This window comes from Bubalus kerabau, chromosome 1 (genome assembly GCF_029407905.1).
Source record: "Bubalus kerabau isolate K-KA32 ecotype Philippines breed swamp buffalo chromosome 1, PCC_UOA_SB_1v2, whole genome shotgun sequence".
NCBI lineage: Eukaryota > Metazoa > Chordata > Mammalia > Artiodactyla > Bovidae > Bubalus > Bubalus kerabau.
Genome location: NC_073624.1, coordinates 166,425,179 through 166,443,723, shown reverse-complemented (window position 1 = coordinate 166,443,723; position 18,545 = coordinate 166,425,179). Strand labels below are relative to the sequence as shown.

The 18,545-nt window shown below is 45.0% G+C and overlaps 1 protein-coding gene across 1 annotated transcript in view; it reads left to right on the top strand.

Annotated features, from left to right (window-relative positions):
- The window catches only part of VSTM4 (V-set and transmembrane domain containing 4), an 81,682-nt gene extending 68,863 nt beyond the window's left edge, over nucleotides 1-12,819 (top strand). The window contains exon 8 of the mRNA XM_055538385.1: nucleotides 10,765-12,819. Within this exon, the coding sequence (XP_055394360.1) occupies nucleotides 10,765-10,890 (126 nt within the window). The 3' untranslated portion in view covers nucleotides 10,891-12,819. The remainder of the gene's footprint in view (nucleotides 1-10,764) is intronic.
- Nucleotides 12,820-18,545: the final 5,726 nt, after the last annotated feature.

Genomic DNA, 18,545 nt, shown 5'->3' with positions numbered 1-18,545 from the left:
TTGGACTTTATTCCAAGGATGAAGAGAAACAACAGGGAATTTTGTGCAGAGCAGGGAATGGCATAATTCAACTTATCTTTTTAGAACAACTATCTGTCCCACTATTTAAAAATTACCTGATTTTTTTTCTGGGCAATTGTCTGAGCTCCAGTGGCACCCAGCAGTATCTGGTACATGATGTTTTCCAAATAATCTCTGCCTATCTTCTTTTCTGTGCTTCTAAATATTTCAAAGGGACCAATTGTTAAAGCAACACTTGTTCATTTCTGTGATAAAAATTGTAGTCATAAGAATAATTGAGCACTTGTGTAGCATTTGCTGTTTAGCTGCTAGGTAATTTTCTAAGTACATTACATTTATTAATGCATCTAATCCTCAAACTAACCCTGTGGGATAGGTACTAGAATGGGTCCCACTTTACAAACAGAGGTACAGAAAGGTTAAGCAACTTGCCCAAGGTCACACAGACAGTAAATAAGTCAGTCTCCAAGAGTCCATGCTCTTATCGCCAGGCAGACCCTTGCTCAAACCGATGAATCTAAGTTTTAAAGATTGAAGTTGATTAGAAGATTGAGATTCAAGAATGAAGATTTTTAAAGTGGACTTCTATATGGAAGTAGGTAACCAAACACTCTCTTATTCGAAGCATAAGCTTTCTCTTGAACAATACTGCCAGGAAAAGTACTTTGGGAAGACAGCTGGGAAAACATACATCTGCGGTCCATGGGGAAGAGAAAATGAGTGACTCTATTAGATCATGGAGCTCTCACTGTGACGCTGTGAGAGGTGTCGTGTATCAGGACCCTCCCAAGAGCATTGTCCATAATTACATTTTAGCTTCCAAAACATATGTTGGTGAAATCTAGAGATATCCATCCATCTGATGACTCGTAAGCCTCGGGCCTTTCAGGGCAGAGCTTCGTCACCCTCTAAAGCCAGTCACCTCTGCCTGTCCTCAGAGCAATTAGCCAGGGGCATGTGACTTTCCATCATGTCAGAGTCATTCAGGGAATGCACTTTGCTAAACATCCTTTGAATTCTCTAGACTCAGGAGCATGATGTGAATTTGCTCTGCTTATGGTTTCTCAATGACTTCATCCAACCCAAGGTGCCAACGCACCTGGATAAGACCTTGAAACCTTTAACTCCATCCACGGCTTCTCTGCTGAGTTACAGAGGCTTTCTAATCCTTCCAGAGTCCTAGATAACACTGGGTATCGACCGTTAGTCACTGGGTAACCATGAGGAGGGGAAGCCGGGTGTGAGGTAGGTCTCTGCAAGGCTTATAGATGGCTGGAACAAAGGGAGTGGGGCTCAGAGAGCGCCTCTGTCTCCACGCACAGTAGAGGAGAGTCCTGTTCTCTAGTTCAGATTGTCAAGGTGCACCGAGGTCTGCGGTCACAGCTGCCTGCTGGGTTTGGGAGTGCAGCTGGATCCCAGTCCCCGCTGAGGAGGATGCTGCTGCGAGTTATGCTGCTACAGCCGGAGGTCCCAGTGTGCCACTGGCCTCAGCTCCGAGGAGATGGTGAGTTTAGCCCTGGCATGTGGCTCTAGCTGCAGGGTACCTCAGAAAACTCCCCTGGATTTTCAGTCCTATCCCTAGTCCTTCCTTGGCTGCATATTTCTACCTGTTCAGTGGGCACCTCTAATCAAGAGTCTGTTGCCACCCCACATGCTGCCTGGTCAAAGCAGAGCCTGTACCCTTTGCATCTTCTTCCCGGGCTGGTCAGAGGCACACTTGCTCCTTTCTTGGGGGCTAAGAGTCCTTTGGGGGTAATACTGTGGAGAGAGGCAAGGCGTCGCCTGAAGGGATTCCAACGAGATTCCCCTCCTCACCGTCGTCCTCCGATAGGTGTCAGCCCCACGCGTCTGCCCTCAGAGCCTCTGTCCCCTCACACCAAGCCAGGCCTGGGATGCACATGGGCATGGGGGTGGGCAGGTCTCCTTGCCCTGTTTCCCCTTTATCTGGAGCTTGCCTGCCCACTGAGCAGTGCAGGCCTATTCTGAAAACACGCTCTCCAGAGATTCGTACCAGTAAAGCTTCCCCATTGTCTTGGAAGGTCATTCTTCCCCTTTGGGATTTCAAGGTCTATTGTCCCCCTGGCTGGCTCACCTGGGTGCAGCGCGTCCGCATCAGAGTCTTAGTCGCTGCTGCTGACCCTGCCCTTGTAAGGTCAGGGGACCTCTGCTGAGCAGAGGGTGGATTCCAGGCAGGACTCTGCCTAGCAATGGCTGCAGGACCTGGAACCATGAGTCTGTTTGCTCCTCTGTGAAGTGGCCATGACCACTGGCTCCACCTCACAGGACTGATATGTGAGGAGTAAGTGAGTTAATGAAGATGAGTTAACAGTTCCTGAGTTCTGTCTCGGAAGGACCACTTCTGAAACCCCGCTGTCTGTCGCCTCGCAAAGTCACTTCTGGATTGCGTCCTTTGTACCATCGTTTAACATATCTGTCTTGGAAATGTGTTTATTTTGTTCATTTTGAGACTTTATTTTCATTTAATGTGCACACCAGGGAACTCTACTTTTTCCTTCCATAATATGCTTAACTATAAATAAATAAGCCATTTGACAGACCCGTGGAACTCAAAATTAAGTCAAGTTCATTTCCAAGGCAAGTTGATTCTTACAGGGCATTTAAGGAGTTGGGACCTACAAGTTTCCACTGAAGGCTTTCCATCGAATAGAGCGTCTCTGAATGCACAGCACCCCCCACCGACTGGCCATGGTTGCACATGTATGGATGTTAGGGGAGGAGTGTTTGTTTTACCAGGTACTCCTCTGTTGAATAAAAAATGAGCACTTATCTCAAAAGGGGAAGAGGAAGTCTGCCCTTGATGATATGGATAATATGTAATTCTCTCTTGGGTAAATAGATTCCTGATCGTGCAACTCGGTAGAACTGCAATCACATTTTTAAGCTCTAAGGTGACGTTAGCATAAACATCGCATGTCCTAGTTATTGATCTGTTGCTGCAGTAATGGTATTACCCAATTGAACTTCTGACACTGGAGAACTTGCAGTGGCTGCAATTGCATTTTTCTTTTATTCCTGCAACTTAATTCAACTTGCACATCCATCTGTGATCTCTATGAAGAGGTGTTGTTTTGCAGGAGTCTGCATAGATTGTTAAACCTCTCTCTCTCCTGGTAGGAAAGTTATTTCTTGGCTTGATTCCTGAAAAACATACCTACAAATTGAAGCACTCAGAAATTTCCAATGAGGAGCTTGAAGTGAGGTGTGTTTCCAGGAGGTACACGACTTCTGAATTCTATGAAGCTGACTTTTCTGGTGTTAGCTTTAGCCAGTAAATCCTTCCCCATTGACATATGTTCCATAATCATCACTCTAAAGCTGAGGGTAAGTGGGGCTTAAATGAGAAGTGGGAGATCCAGCCTGGAGGCTGTCATCTGCTGTAGCAGCGTCTCACCACTGGCAGAAAGGAAAGACAGGGGATGGGAGACATGGCATTTCAAACTCTGATGCTTGTAGACTCACTTTGTTACACCTGGAGTCCAGAAGAGTCCATCACTGTATTTGAAACCTGGTCTGTGTGATCATCCTTTCCCAGTTCTTCTGAGGGGATGTCGTACAGTGTGGGAATTTAATTGGGCACAGCATCAGTGAGAATTTGAGTGCAAGTCTGGAATTGCTGAGTCCCCTGAGGACAGTGAGAAGGTAATTACTGGACCACTAGCATCTACTTGAATGGCTAAAATAAAAAGTATGGACAGTACCAAGTGCCATCATATGTGCAGAGCAGTGAACACTCTCAGTATTGCTGGGGGGAGGTTAGAATGGTATGGACTCCGAATGGATAGTTTGGCAGCTTCTTTTGAAGTTAAACATTCTTTCCATACAACCCAGCAGCCCCATTCCTGGGTGTTTACCCTAGAGTAACGAAAATCTCCCACACAAACCTGCAATGAACATTTATAGCAACTCTGTGCATAATCACCAAAAACTTAGAATGACCCAAATGTCCTTCAGCAGGTGAATGGATAAGCAAAATGCAGCACCTGACCCACCATGGAATACTTAGTGATCCAAAGGACCAAACTGTTGACACATGCAGCAAGCTGGCCGACACGTGAGGGAACTATTCTGAGAGAAAAATGCCGACCCCACAGGGTTACATGCCGATGCCTTTCACATGACATGCTTTAAGAGAGAAGGCCTCAGCGGCAGAACACAGGTCAGGATTGCCTGAGGGTCTTGTTAGAGGGAGGACGGGACTGCAGAGATACCCTGAAGGCATGTGATGGGACTGTCCTGAGTCCTGAGGGGGCAGTGGGCCCAGAAACCTGTTCTTGTGTTTGGATGCCTGTAATGATCCATTAGAAAGTCACTTTTACTACATGTCTTTTAAGAAAATTAAATTAAGAAAGAAAGAAAGTGAAGCCACTCAGTCGTGTTCGACTTTTTGCCATGCCTTGCACTGTGGCCTTCCAGGCTCCTCTGTCCATGGGATTTTCCAGGCAAGAATACTGGCTGCTGCTGCTGCTGCTGCTAAGTCGCTTCAGTCATGTCCAACTCTGTGTGACCCCATAGACGGCAGCCCACCAGGCTCCCCTGTCCCTGGGATTCTCCAGGCAAGAATACTGGAGTGGGTTGCTATTTCCTTCTCCAGGAGATCTTCCCAACCCAGGGATTGAACCCAGGTCTCCCGCATTGTAGGCAGATGCTTTACCATATGAGCCACCAGGGAAGTCTCTAAATTAAGAAGTGAAACAAAATTCTTGGTGTCCCTGGAAGACATAGTAGGAGGTGAGAATAGATCTTAATCCTAGCTCGGGGGGTGCGCCATGCCTGGGCGAGCCTGTGGGGTGGAGGGGCAGGAGGTATCACCCACATTGGAGAGCATAGCTCAGGGGCACGGCTAGAGAGATATAAGTATATATGCAAATAAATAAATTAATAAAAATGTATGATAAAATCTCTTCATCCTTTGTCCAGTGAGCACTTTGCCCCTGCTCCCATGCTCTGCAGGCAGCTACCGGGTGACGGCGTCGGGACCACTCTCCTCGCCTCCTCCCCATGAGCACATTCACTGAACTGAGAAAATTTCCTTTTATTCCTGCCTTCCTGGGATGCACTGACACGTGTCTGCATCTGAGCCTCCATCCCCTCTTGCTCACAGAATTCCACTCCAGAGCAGGGGGATGGGTTCTTCATGACTGGGAGGAAATGGATGAAAAGTGAGATTAAAGACACATAAAACAAAGGGGTTTAGAACCTACAAGACACCAAGCAGCTGACACAGATACTGGGCCGCTATTGGAGGAATACAAAGAGAAATGGGCTGAGTCTTTCAGGCCTGGAGAAAGGGAAAAGAAAGTAAAACCGAACAGTCCTGGGAAAGAGGACTGTTGCTTCTCACACGTTTAGAAAGTGCCAGGGCTTCTTCTAAAGGACCCTACCAGGACTTCCGGCTGTTGGTGCCCGACCCCTCCTGTTTCTGGGAAATGCAGCGACGGCGGGCCCAGGTGTCAAGCCCGTGTCTGCGGCCTGGAAGTCCTGCCTTCACACTTGCCTTTGTGTTTGCTTGTGAACAGCCAGTTCAAGAGTGTTTCAGTTTGTTTTCTTGAGTGCTGATGTCCCGTGTACCTCCTGCACCACCAGGACCAAGACAGAGGCTTGAAGGGGGCCATTTGAGGGCCAGAAGCTGCCAGAGAACTAGCTGCAGTGTGTCTTGATTCACTTTCAGAGACCCACTCACCGCACTCCAGTTCTTGAATTGCCTTACACATCAGGAGTGCTTCTTTATCTTAAATCTAAACACGCTCGTGTTGGCAAGACACCACCTGAAATGCAGGTGGGGCCCTAGAGCAGGCCCTCACCCTGGCCTGCGCCGCTGTGCTGCCCCTTAACCTTGACCTTGCGCTCCTGGCTCCCAGTTTCGCTCCCAGCTCTGTAGTCTTCCCTGTGGTTCCTGTTGTCTGTTGTTTCAGTCACTAAGTCAAGTCTGACTCTCTGTGACCCCCTGGACTGCAGCCCACCAGGCTTCTCTGTCCTTGGGATTCTCCAGGCAAGAATACTGGAGTGGGTTGCCATTTTCTTCTCCAGGGGATCTTTCCAACCCGGGGATGAAACCTGCATCTCCTGCATTGGCAGGCAGATTCCTTACCGCTGAGCCAACGGGGAAGCTGAGTCTTACCTACTCTCACTGATATGCCAGTGTTATTCTCTAAGCTGCTGCTTAATGCACCTAAGCCTTCCCCTAAAGCATCAGTGAAGAGAAAGGTAGCTGAGTGAAAGCTGGTGAGAAGTCTACATTTTCTCCTTTTTAGTGGCAGTAAGAAATTTATTTCTAGTTAAACAAGCTGGGAAATGTAATTAAGCACATGGTTGATATGGATAGTCAAGGATGCATGCCAGAAAAACAATAGGTTCTTTAAAGGTGCCAAGGACTGATATTATGCATCTCCTGTTGGAAACTGTATACACTTCACAATTCAGAGCCTCTTGTGTGCTGCCTTGTATCTTCAATCAAATTATTATATTCCAGAAATATGCATAAGGGAAATGATTCGACACATTTTATGGTGGGTTGTTGCTTGTAGCAGTAATTGAAGTACCTTTCCACTTATGAAAGTACTAATTTTATTTGCTTTTATTGCTTTTCTAGATGCAATTATTTATTTAGTGTGCTTTGGCTTTATTAAATTATGTTTACTATAGGAACATCATAAAAATGTATGAAAACAGCACATCAGCCAAGCCAGCCTGGTGACCTGTATTGAGAAAGCTAGTGTTATTTTTCATATCCAAACATAATGGAATAACTTAGGAATAAACAGATAATCTATGCTAGGAAACAATGCAGTTTCAGAGTAATGTGATCAACACCTGGACAATATGATTTCATAAACCTTGGTTCTAAAATTTACATGAGTTGGGTTTTGTGTGCTTATTTGAGGACACATGACATTTCTAAACGGAATCATTATAACGTGAAATGTAACTAAACCGAAAGGCAAAAGGTAAATGGCATTTTTGTTGGCCGGTGAGATGTGGGTGACTAAGAAGGACGGTGAAGATTTTTGGTATAAACGGACAAGCAGGAGGATCTGATCCATATAACTGTCCTTAACACTGAAATTAAACAGAGCCAGATAATTATGAAGGTCACGTGGCGGTGTCCCTCGCTAGTAGGTACTGGCTGTAAGCAGTTCTTTACATTCGCCTCCCTGTACCTTAGTACGATGCTTCATCTCAAAAGAAAAGAGGAGTTTTGCCTTTGGTACACATTTTAAGAAACTTAATGTGAATGTATATGATTTTTTTGTCCTGAATTTTGGTGAGTTAATCAAGGTATAGCACAAAAAATGAAAATAAAACCATGACAACACAAACAAAACCAAAAAATAAAAGCAGAGCTGCTCAAGTAAAAGCGAGGTGTCCTTTACAACTATAATCAGTGAGTTTTATTTTTCTAATTGCGAATTAAAATTAATTAATCTGCTGCTTAAATAATGTGCCATCTACAAGATTCAGCAAATACATACCACAAAGGGTGAGTCTCTCTCCAACCACACGGTCTACTTCCCCAGAGGGAACCTTGAAGACCAAGTTCTTGATTTCCAGGTGAGTTCTAAGGGCTTTCTGAGCACATAAAATATATACATGTGTGTTTACTCCCACACACACATATTTACACAATGATAGTAAAACATACAGTGCTCTCATATGGCTTCATCATCCTTTTTAAAGACTATGTCGAATACTTCATTAAGAATGGAGTATTACTCAGCCATTAAAAAGAATACATTTGAATCAGTTCTAATGAGGTGGATGAAACTGGAGCCTATTATACAGAGTGCAGTAAGCCAGAAAGAAAAACACCAATACAGTATACTAACGCATATATATGGAATTTAGAAAGATGGTAACAATAACCCTGTATGCAAGACAGCAAAAGAGACACAGATGTATAGAACAGTCTTTTGGACTCTGTGGGAGAGGGAGAGGGTGGGATGATTTGGAGGAATGGCATTAAAACATGTATAATGTCATATATGAAACGAATCGCCAGTCCAGGTTTGATGCATGAGTCAGGGTGCTCGGGGCTGGTGCACTGGGACGACCCAGAGGGATGGTACAGGGAGGGAGGTGGGAGGGGGGTTCAGGATGGGGAACACGTGTGCACCCGTGGCAGATTCATGTTGATGTATGGCAAAACCAATACAATATTGTAAAGTAATTAACCTCCAATTAAAATAAATAAATTTATATTAAAAAAAAGAAAAAGAATGCATCAGACTCCTATTGATGCCCACGGAAGTGTTTCCATGTTTTGCTTGTACCAATAACATTTCCACCAACAATATATAAGAGGACTTGTTTCTTGCTGTTTCTTTTCGAAAACTTTTAGTTTGTCAGCTTGAGAGACAAGAACTGATGTCTAAGTGATTTTAAATCATTCTTGTCTTATTTTGAGAGAGGTGGGGTCTCATTTAATACGTGTGAGGACTTTTGTGTTTCCCTTCCTGTGAAGTCTCTGATCCTGTCTCTTGTTCTTTGCTTAAATTTCTAATGGGCTGTTGGCCATTATTGTTATTCACTTATAAGACCCTTTGATCTGAGTTGTGAGTATTTTCCTCATTTTTTTCAATTGTCCTTTGACTTTATTTAGAGAATATTCTGCAATGTATCGCATGAAAATCTGCATGTCATTTTTCTATTGCTCCTGAGTTTTGTGTAAGACTTTAAAACACATATTATAAATTGGTGAGATTTTTAAAAATAATTTTTAAATAATTTAAATACATTTTTAAGTAATTGCTGAGATTATTTTTTTTTAATTTCCCCACACAGTCTTCTAGCACTTTTGAGTTTATTTTCCATGTTAAAATTTAAAATTTTTAATTTATCTGGAATTTATCTAATGTAAAGATAGATGTGAACAATATGACTTTTTTCAATTGGCTACCCAAGTATCCCAACATCATTTATTGAAAAATAATATTTGGGTTAATTTATGCATGTTTTCATCAATCCCATTGGTGTCTATTCATTTTTGGTATCACAGAGTTTTAATTATAATAGCTTTATATTTTTAATGTCACTGGAGTTGGATCACAAATTATTCTTTATTTTAATAATTTTCCTTAATTATGGTAGGAAAAAAATATCTATGACTGTATTATATTATCAAGAATTATTTTTAACAAAAATTTAAAATTTTAAATGCCTTTCCAGTATCTATAGAGATAACCATATGGTTTTTCTCTGTATTACTGTTATGAATTATATTAGATTTTTCTAATACTGAACCATTTATTCCATTCATTTATTTATTCCATTTATTCTATGCCTAGAATAAGATCCATTTGAGCATGATCATCTTTTAGTGTGCTTTTTTTGTGTTGAGTAAATCTGATTTATGCTAACTTATACACTAATAAATGAGATTGTTCTAAAGTATGTGACGTTTGTCCTTTCTTGTAATGCTGTGAACCAGTTTAATTATATTGGGATTATCTGTTCCTCAAAGGGATTTCTTCTGGAAGTTCTCTTATCACACTGCCTGTGCCAGGTGCTTTTGACAGTATTTTTCTCTTCTTCCTTTCTTCCTCTGTCCCTTTCTTTTCTTTCTTTCTTTCTTTTCTTTGATGGAATTAGCACATTCACATGTTGCTGCTGCTGCTAAGTCGCTTCAGTCGTGTCTGACTCTGTGTGACCCCACGGACGGCAGCCCACGAGGCTCCCCCGTCCCTGGGATTCTCCAGGCAAGAGCACTGGAATGGGTTGCCATTTCCTTCTCCAATGCATCAAAGTGAAAAGTGAAAGTGAAGTCGCTCAGTCCTGTCCGACTCTTAGCGACCCCATGGACTGCAGCCTACCAGGCTCCTCTGTCCATGGGATTTTCCAGGCAAGAGTACTGGAGTGGGGTGCCATTGCCTTCTCCAATTCACATGCTAGTGTTTATAATTTATATTATTCTACAATATTACTCACTTTATCTAGTATTTCAAGGTTTTTGCATTTCCCATTCCATTCATTAGCAGCAGCATTCCATTCATTTATGCTTTTCCCCTTCCTATCTTAAGTTTTTGTTTGTTTCATTGGTGTTTTTTAAGCATAAACTTTTGTTTATTTTTATTTATTCTATGGTTTTTCTATCTTCTGACTTATGTGTCTAGTGTTAATTTTTTTTTTTGGTTCTTCCTTCTGCTTTTGTTTATTTTTTTTTTCTAACTTCTTAAATTGGATGTTTGATCCATTTCATCCATATTGTTTAATATAAATATTTAACATTATGACTTTTCTCCAAGTACTACATTTTTAGGTTCTGGCATGTAATATTTTCTTTGCCATTATTTTCATCATATGCTGAAATTTTAGTTTTATATAGATTAAGTCACTTAAAATTTCTAGGTGATAGCATTCTAGTTTTGTTGTTAATTTCTAGGACTTCTTGTTTCTGTCTCTGTTTTATTCTTTCCAGCAGAGACTGTTAGTTACATTATTTTTACTTTGAAATTAAAGTTTATTTTGTGGCCTCATGTTTAATCATTTTTTGTAAGTGTTCTATAACAACTTAAATCGAATGGTGTTTAACTGCAGGACATAGTGTTCTATATAAGATGACAAGATGTAGCTTTAGGTTATTTAAGTTTTACATATGCCTTAAAATTTTTTGCCCATTTATTTCCCTTTGAATCCCCAAAGTGCTATGAAAATACATGCCTGATGAATGGATGTGTGATGCTGAGCTCCCTGTGGTCGGCTCCAATTGTGCTGTGTTTTGTCTTATAGCCTAAGATTGCCGAGGAGAACTTGACCTACGCTGAGCTGGAGCTGATCAAGCCCCACCGGGCAGCCAAGGGCATCCCCACCAGCACGGTCTACGCGCAGATCCTCTTCGAGGAGAACAAGCTGTAACCCTGCGTCCTATTTAATATCTGCCACTCCAGTTATTTATGAAACTTTGGATACAAAGTCCTTATTTTTGTATTCTCACTCGTGCCTTCTGTGTGGTGGGAGCCCCTTTCCAGCGGCATTTCAGGTGCCCTCAGAGAGGCATGAAGCTCCTTTCTGCGAAGAGCAGGGGCCGCGGCCCTTTGGATAAATCTCCCAGGACAAGATTTTCTGGGTCTGAGCCCTGAAGGGTGAGGACTCTGATTCTGAGACCATTCAAGAGGATTTTCTGCTGAGCCAAACCCCTTTATGTTTTTTTTCTTCTTTATCTTTTTTTTTTTAATCTGAATTTTAATCTTCTACCCTTCCTGTATCTGTGATATCAAGCTCATAGTATATAGCTAGAGGAAATACCATTATGGGCCCAAGTGTGAGATGGTAGAGATGTACTAATTGGTTTTCAAAGGATCAGATAACATTGCCAGGGCACCCAGAGCAGCATAAAGTGCTTCTTGTAAGCAGTCATTCAAGATAGCGTCTCTTGTTTTAAATAGATGCACTGACCCTGCTGACTCAAGGGCAGAGAGAGATTGCGGGGCAGTCTGGGGTCTAAGCTGACAATGAACTGTCCGGATACCCCAGTGCCTGTTTCCCCACCCATTACTGTCCACAACCACAGGACAAGTAGAACATTGTTCATTCTGAAGTGCTTCCAGCCCTTTGGCAGGGGGGCTTATCCCTGTATAGAGACTATTCTCCAAGAAGTTCTCACTTGCCCTTTTCCAAAAGGAGCAGGGTGGTGCTTTTGATGGACAGAATAGAAGAAGGGGGCCTCTTGGAAGTGTGCCAAGGTTACTATCTCTAATTGAACATCCATTCGTGCAAGAGCAAAGTCTTTTGACTGCTTCCCTAATGGTAGGAGAGTAGGAAGTATAAGCCAAGCTGGAAAAACATGTCCTGGATACCCCCTCACACCCTCCCCCTGTGCTGGCCCATCACAACGTGCCTTGCTGACTCAACTTTGCATGTTAATTCGAATGGACTTGAGTGGGAGATCTGCAGGGATGCCTGGCAAATGGCTCTATGAGAAAGTTGCTCTGTGGACCTATATGACATCCATGACCTCACCGTTCTGGATCAGGCCAAGGTGTCAGCTGTGTTGTTAAGGACACTTGATGTGTGAGTGTACTATGGGTGGGTTTTTACTGCACAGTACAGAAATTGTTTGGCTTTGTAATGGACCATGTATATATGTTAAATTATATATTTTAAACACAATATGAATGTGAGTTGTGCCCCTCTGTACAGCCATGTGAACTTGATCGAGGTTCTTATCCCCTTTAGTCTCAGACTCTATTTATACAAAGGTGAGTTAACCTCTCATAGAATTCTTATGACAGGATAATGACTTGGAAGATTCTGGATGCTAGAAATTGCTACACAAGTACACTATATTAACATGCATGCTAAAACCAGTCCATATTTTTAAAATGAAGTGCCTTTACTATTTAAAGCTCTCATTGTGTTAACTTTAAAAAGTAAATATTTGTCCATGAACTTAGCTCTATGGTAACTTTCCCAAAGACCCATGATGGCTTATGAGTGCCTCTCGTGGTTTCCTGGAAAGGGTCCAAGTCAGGAGCAGGTGATGATTTTCCAGAAGTGAAAATATCCTGACTTTACAAAAAGGAAGTTATTCTCTGCTGCCTGTGCCTGTATCTCATACTCTCCTTCTTGCCAAGTTTCCAAGGTAGTGAGTAAGCTGTGCAGTTTTTAAAGAAGAACTCACTAGAACTTTCCAGAAGTAGGGCATCGTTTAGAACAGGAGACTATACGGTTAGTACATCTTTCATATCATTATCATCCTAGGTATTCTATCATGTTTCATCATGGCACTCTTCGGTAGGACATGGTTACATGGTGAGGAAGGAACGTGATTTCCTGATTTGCACGAGGAGCTATTAAAATATAGATAGGTGGGGCCCTGGGAGTAGCAGGGGGAAGTGGGGCGTGGGGCGTCTGAGAGGTGATGGAGAGAGGGCGATGGAGTAGGAGGCCTCTGGGCCTCTGCAGAACTGAATCGAACTTCAATCGCCAGCAGACCCACTGTGTTAAATCCAGTGGGAGCTCTGTCATCGCATGGAAATGAACACATTTCACCAAGAAGAGCCGAGTTTTGAAGGGTCTCTGTAGGTTAAAATCCAACAAGTCATTGATATAGATTCAATTCAGACTCTTGCTCCAAAACTCTGGTCATATTTGCATAAATCCACGCTGAGGTGTGTGAGTAGGGGATCCACTGACATAGGGTCTAAGAAGAGGCTTCAAGACCAACACCTCCTACTGAACATGCTTCCTAAGAGAATCATGGAAGCTCTTGGCAACATCCGAGCACAGCTTGCCCCACTGTTATCTAGAAGCAAGCTGTCCAAACTCTGCTCAGAGCTGGGAGCAATGGATGATTTGTACCCAGTGCTTCTTTGGGATGATAAATCTTGATGTTATTTTCAGAATAAACTTAAAAGTAAGTCTCCTTATTTGTTTTCTATCAAATACACCACTATGCCTATCTCGTCATTTCTAAAGATAAGGAATATATATCATTCAAATGGAAATTAGGGAAAGTTCTTCAATGTGTTTTTGCTGTAAAGCATCTGTGGGAACAGCTGTAGATAAGCCGTTTTCAACATGGACAACGGCTTATACATTTAAATGAAGGACAAAGAGCCCATTGCTCAGAATGGAATGCAGTGGCTCTTGCAGGCAGAGTGCATGGACTCTCAGATTCGGTGGGGATTTGGTTTTGGTCATGCATGGCGGAATCATAACAGGAAGCAAGGATGGGGAAGGGGTATCCCCAAATGAGACTGCCTTGCCAAGTCACAGCCCTGGACCCTGAACTAAAGCAGTTGTGATGGGAAGACAGGGCTGGGATTTCTTTTAGATCACATTTTCATTAAACCAGCATGTCTCTGTTAACTCACAGGGCAGAGAAGAAAAAGCTAAGCCTAACCCTCCCTCTCATATTCATTGGTGTGAAAATGACACGGGGCACTATATATTTTTTAGTACATAGTCATCAACCCACACATGGATGAGCCCAAAGGCTCACTCAGGATAAAAACACTAAACCATTTGATGCTTTTAGGGACTGCTCATGGCTTAGTTCATCCCTGTTTCTGACATGGATGACTACAACCTAGGCTGGGCCGAGAATGGGACTCATGCTCCAGGCCACAACAAACAGGCCAAAGCATGCATGAGGCCTGGTCTGGGCTGACCAGAATTCTTAGGAGAAAGAAAGCATCTTAGAAGGCAGCTAAGCTGGGAGGCCACCTGTCAGAACCACCTACAGCAACATCTGCCAAGGGGTGAAGTCTTGCTAAACAAAAAGATACTGAAAAAGCAGTAGGGAAGACAGGGTCCTGGAGCACAGACAGAATCCCAGCCTGCAGCCACTAAGATCCCCAGACTCTTCTTTTTCCTTTAGATCTTCTTTTGATTCAATAAACTAGCCCCCTCTCCTACTATCTAACTTCTGGTTTTGCTCAAGCCGGTCAGGTTGCAGTCAAGAGAATTCTAACTAAAACAGTACGCATCAGAGCTGCTTCCCAAAGCATGAAGCAAAAGAATTACGCTGAGGGCACCACCCAAGGAGCCCACTTCCATCATATCCAGCATCCAGAATTGTAACCATGAGCTTGTGCCACAATCTGCATCTCACTCAGTGGGCCCCTCACAGGCCCTCGTATGGAGAGCGACCGGCTGGCTTCAGGCCTGAGGTTCTCCTAAGGGAGGGACTCTTGGGTTTAGAGTAGGGACTCTGGCAGTACTGAGCCACTCTGGCTGAAGCCACTCTGGTAGAGTGAGCACATGTGAGCACCCTGTCACATGGATGTTGGAGGGAGCCTTTTTGTGCTGGCTGGCTCTGAAGTTTAGGCTGGCTTCCACATAGAATATGCTGTCTTCAGTATCCCTGACCCAGCACACCCTGACCCAGTATCCTTGGTCAAGAGGCAGCCTGTTAGAAGATTAGGCAGCCACGTGGTGGGGATGTTGAGGTTCCCCCTCACCCAGCATAACCCCCACAGCCCGCCCCACACATCAGACAGAAGCGATTCACCAAGTTGGGAAACAAAGAAGAATTTCATGTTTTGGAGGAAGGATCTGCCTCCAGCCTGGATGTGTTAAGCTCTGGGGAGTGTCCAGATGGATTGGATGGACTGGTGTTCCCTAAACTTTAACATGTGCAGGCATCACCTGGGTCATGGTAACAGGGGCTTGTGTTCAGGAAGCCTGAGAGGGGCCTGGGTATCTGTGTTCCTAACAAGCTCCCAGGGGATGCCCATGCTTCTGGTTCCTGGGACTGTTGGAAAATGCAGATATGGAACCCCTGGGGAGATGATGGGCGCGGCCTCAGAAGATAAGTCACAGCTGAAGCCCTAACAGTGCGCTGACTCCCCCAAGGGAGGCAGTGCACCAAGGCACCACTCCTCTGCCCGCAGGGCTGGTCCAGAGAGCAGGCGAGGTGCCTGAAGGGTACCAGAGCAGAGCAAACTTTCAGAGGAGTTAGAGAGGAGCCAGAGAAAGCTGGGTCTGGGAGTTTCTGGAAGGAGAATGGGCTCAGCTACTCTGTAGTGGTCAAGTAGAACAGAGGTTAAACCTCTGCTCATTCTGAATTAATTGCTCACTTCACATTTTTGTTTTTGGGTTTCCCTGGTGGCTCAGGCAGTAAAGAATCAGCCTGCAATGTGGGAGACATGGGTTCAATCCCTGGGTTGGGCAGATCTCCTGGAGAAGGAAATGGCAACCCATTCCAGTATTCTTGCCTGGGAAATTCCATGGATAGAGGAGCCTGGCAGGCCTCTCTCCGTGAGGTCAAAAAGAATCAGACAGGACTGAGTGACTAACACTACACACTTTACATTTAAAAAAAAAAATTATTAAAAGATTTATTTTTCTGGGATAAACAGTTTCCTGAATGCACAAGCCTAACAGACTTTGGCACGGAGCGCGTCTGCCCTGCTCAGCCGAGTTTCTCCACAGCCATCAGTATCACTCCGCGGGGGAAAGGTGTGGAGCAGACTCTTAATTCACGCACAGGCTGGGGTTGGAGGGCAGCCACGGCAGGTTTCTGCTCCTTCTGTGGCCATTGATAAAAGATGACTTGGTGCCTGCTTTCTAGTAAACACAGCTCCACTAGCTTCACACTGACTGAGTGTCTGATTGTTAAATGTTAATGTACTGCTTCCTATAGTTTACATAGAATTAGGGATGTGTGCAGCTTTGGTTAAATGCACCTTGTTTTTCCACATTAAAGTTTATTACAAATGTCCTCCATCAGCAAACAGGAGAAAAACTCATTAGGAGCTGGTCTGTGTGGGGGCCATGGTTGCTATTGAAGGAGCTGGCATCCTATTTCTGTTTATTAAGGCTTTTTAATTGGTGGGGTGTTGGGTGTGATTGTTCCTTGTTTACAGGTACGATTAGAATCTCAAAAGTTTATGCAGAAGTTTGTACCGTGTGTCTGAGAGACTGATGCTGTCTTTGGTTTTACTAAAGGGGTCCACGATCCTCTTTTAGAGACCCTGTGCCAGGAGCCCAGCTGCCAGATCTCCCAGAGCATCCTGATGAAGTTGGTCACTTTGCAGCTGGGGAAACTAAGAGACAGGAAGGGCCCTGCTAGTTGGTGGGCAGAACCAGTTGGAAAAGAGCTCTTGATTCCCAACCCGGTGGCCTCCATGCAGCCCAATCCAAAGCCCCACACCCGTGGGCTCTGGCTTCAAGAAGCCTTCCTGTTCCCACTCTGGCCTGAGGGGCTGGTCTTGGCCTTGCTGAGATAAGGGCTGCCCAACCTCACCTTGCAGGATCTCCCCTGTCCCTGTCCTTCCTCAGTCCCTCCTATGAATCCCTGGTTCTCGGGGATCCCAGGCTCTAGGAGCCTCATGGCTGCACCTGGCCCAGAGAGTGGCCCACTTGGAGTCATTTAAGATGTCTCTGCTCTGCTTCCCACCCTCCTATCTCTTCCGGATTCCGCTTCCGGTTCATCGGGGAGTCTCCTTCACTAAGCATCCCTTCTTGTTTCGTAGCTTCAGCTGTTCCCTCAGTCTCCAGAGCGACACACGCATCTCAGGCTGGGTGGACCAGCCCCAAGCCATCTCTCCTGTGGCTCTGCCCACCCCCTCCACCCCCCCCGTCAGGAGTCTCTGCTTCCTGCACTGCCCCTCTGGTCTCAGCCTCTGCCCGCTGTCTTCAGCCCCATCCCTGCCCTCAACTCTGCTTCAGGCCTTTGGGGGTCGTGGCTGAGCGTGGGTTCCATCGTTCTCCACACTGCGTGACATGGTTGTCCTTTCCCTGACATATCCAGTTGCACACCCTAGGCCACCCCGTAATCACCTCTCCGCTCCACTTCAGGGGTGGCTTTCTCCAAGTTGCCATCTTCTCTCTGTACATGCACACCTGTGTCTCTGACTACTCTAGAGCTGCAGCCTGAGGACTCTGCATCCACGTCTCCAACTGGACCCCTCTCCTGACTCCATGTCTACCCACCAGCTGCCCCCTTGAGCATCCCTCATACCTCTCAGAAGCCACTGTCCCATCCTGACCACAGTTATGGATGCCTCATCCCACCATGCTGTCCAGCAGTTGAGATAATTTATCATCAGAAACTGGGATGATAAAACGAATGCCCAAGGGCTAGCATGCATACATGCTAAGTCATGTCTGACTCTTTGCAACCCCACGGACTATAGCTTGCCAGGATCCTTTGTCCATGAAATTTCCTAGGCAAGAATACTGAGTGTCTGAGTGGCTTGTCATTCCCTCCAGGGCATCTTTCCAACCCAGAAATCAAGCCCACGTTTCCTGCACTGCAGGCAGATTCTTTACCCTGGAGCTATCGGGGCAGCCCCCAAGAGCTGGCAGAGAGAGTGCAAGAAAGATACTCTGCAAGAAGTATCCTCAAGTCTGTAATTCTGGAATTCTTCCCCACTTCAGCTCCGATGAAGGGGGCTTGGAGCCTGGTTACTTTTGTCTCTGACTTTTCTCTTGATTTCGATAGTTTGGGAATTTATGCACATTACTTGTCCACATGGTTTATGGATATATGAATAAAGAGACCTTTGCTAGTTTACCAGCTCTTTCTGCTTTACGGGTGGCTGGACTTCCCTGGTGGCTCAGACGGTAAAGCATCTTCCTACAATGCGGGAGACCCAGGTTCAATCCCTGGGTCGGGAAGAGATCCTGGAGAAGGAAATGGCAATCCACTCCAGTATTCTTGGCTGGAAAATCCCATGGACGGAGGAGCCTGGTAGGGCTGTAGTCCATGGGGTCGCAGAGTCGGACATGACTGACTTCACTTTCATTTCCCTTTCAGCACTGACAGCATATGACTGGCAAGAAGGGATGTCATGAGGGATTCATCCAGGGTTTGGGGCTTTCTGAGTTAACAGACGTGGGGGGCGGGGGGAGGTGGTGACAGTCTGCTTTCCCCTTCCCGGGCCACACCCAAGCTTCTCCCCGCTCTGAGGGCATCCCTGGAAGCCCTGCTACCAGCGCCCCCTGGTGGCCATCGCTGAGAACGTGTGGAACCGCTGCCTTTGCTTCTGCTTCTTCCCAGGGACCTCCCGGCCCCTCTCCTTCCCTCTGCCTCCTCTCCCTCTCCTCCACGTGCTCACACT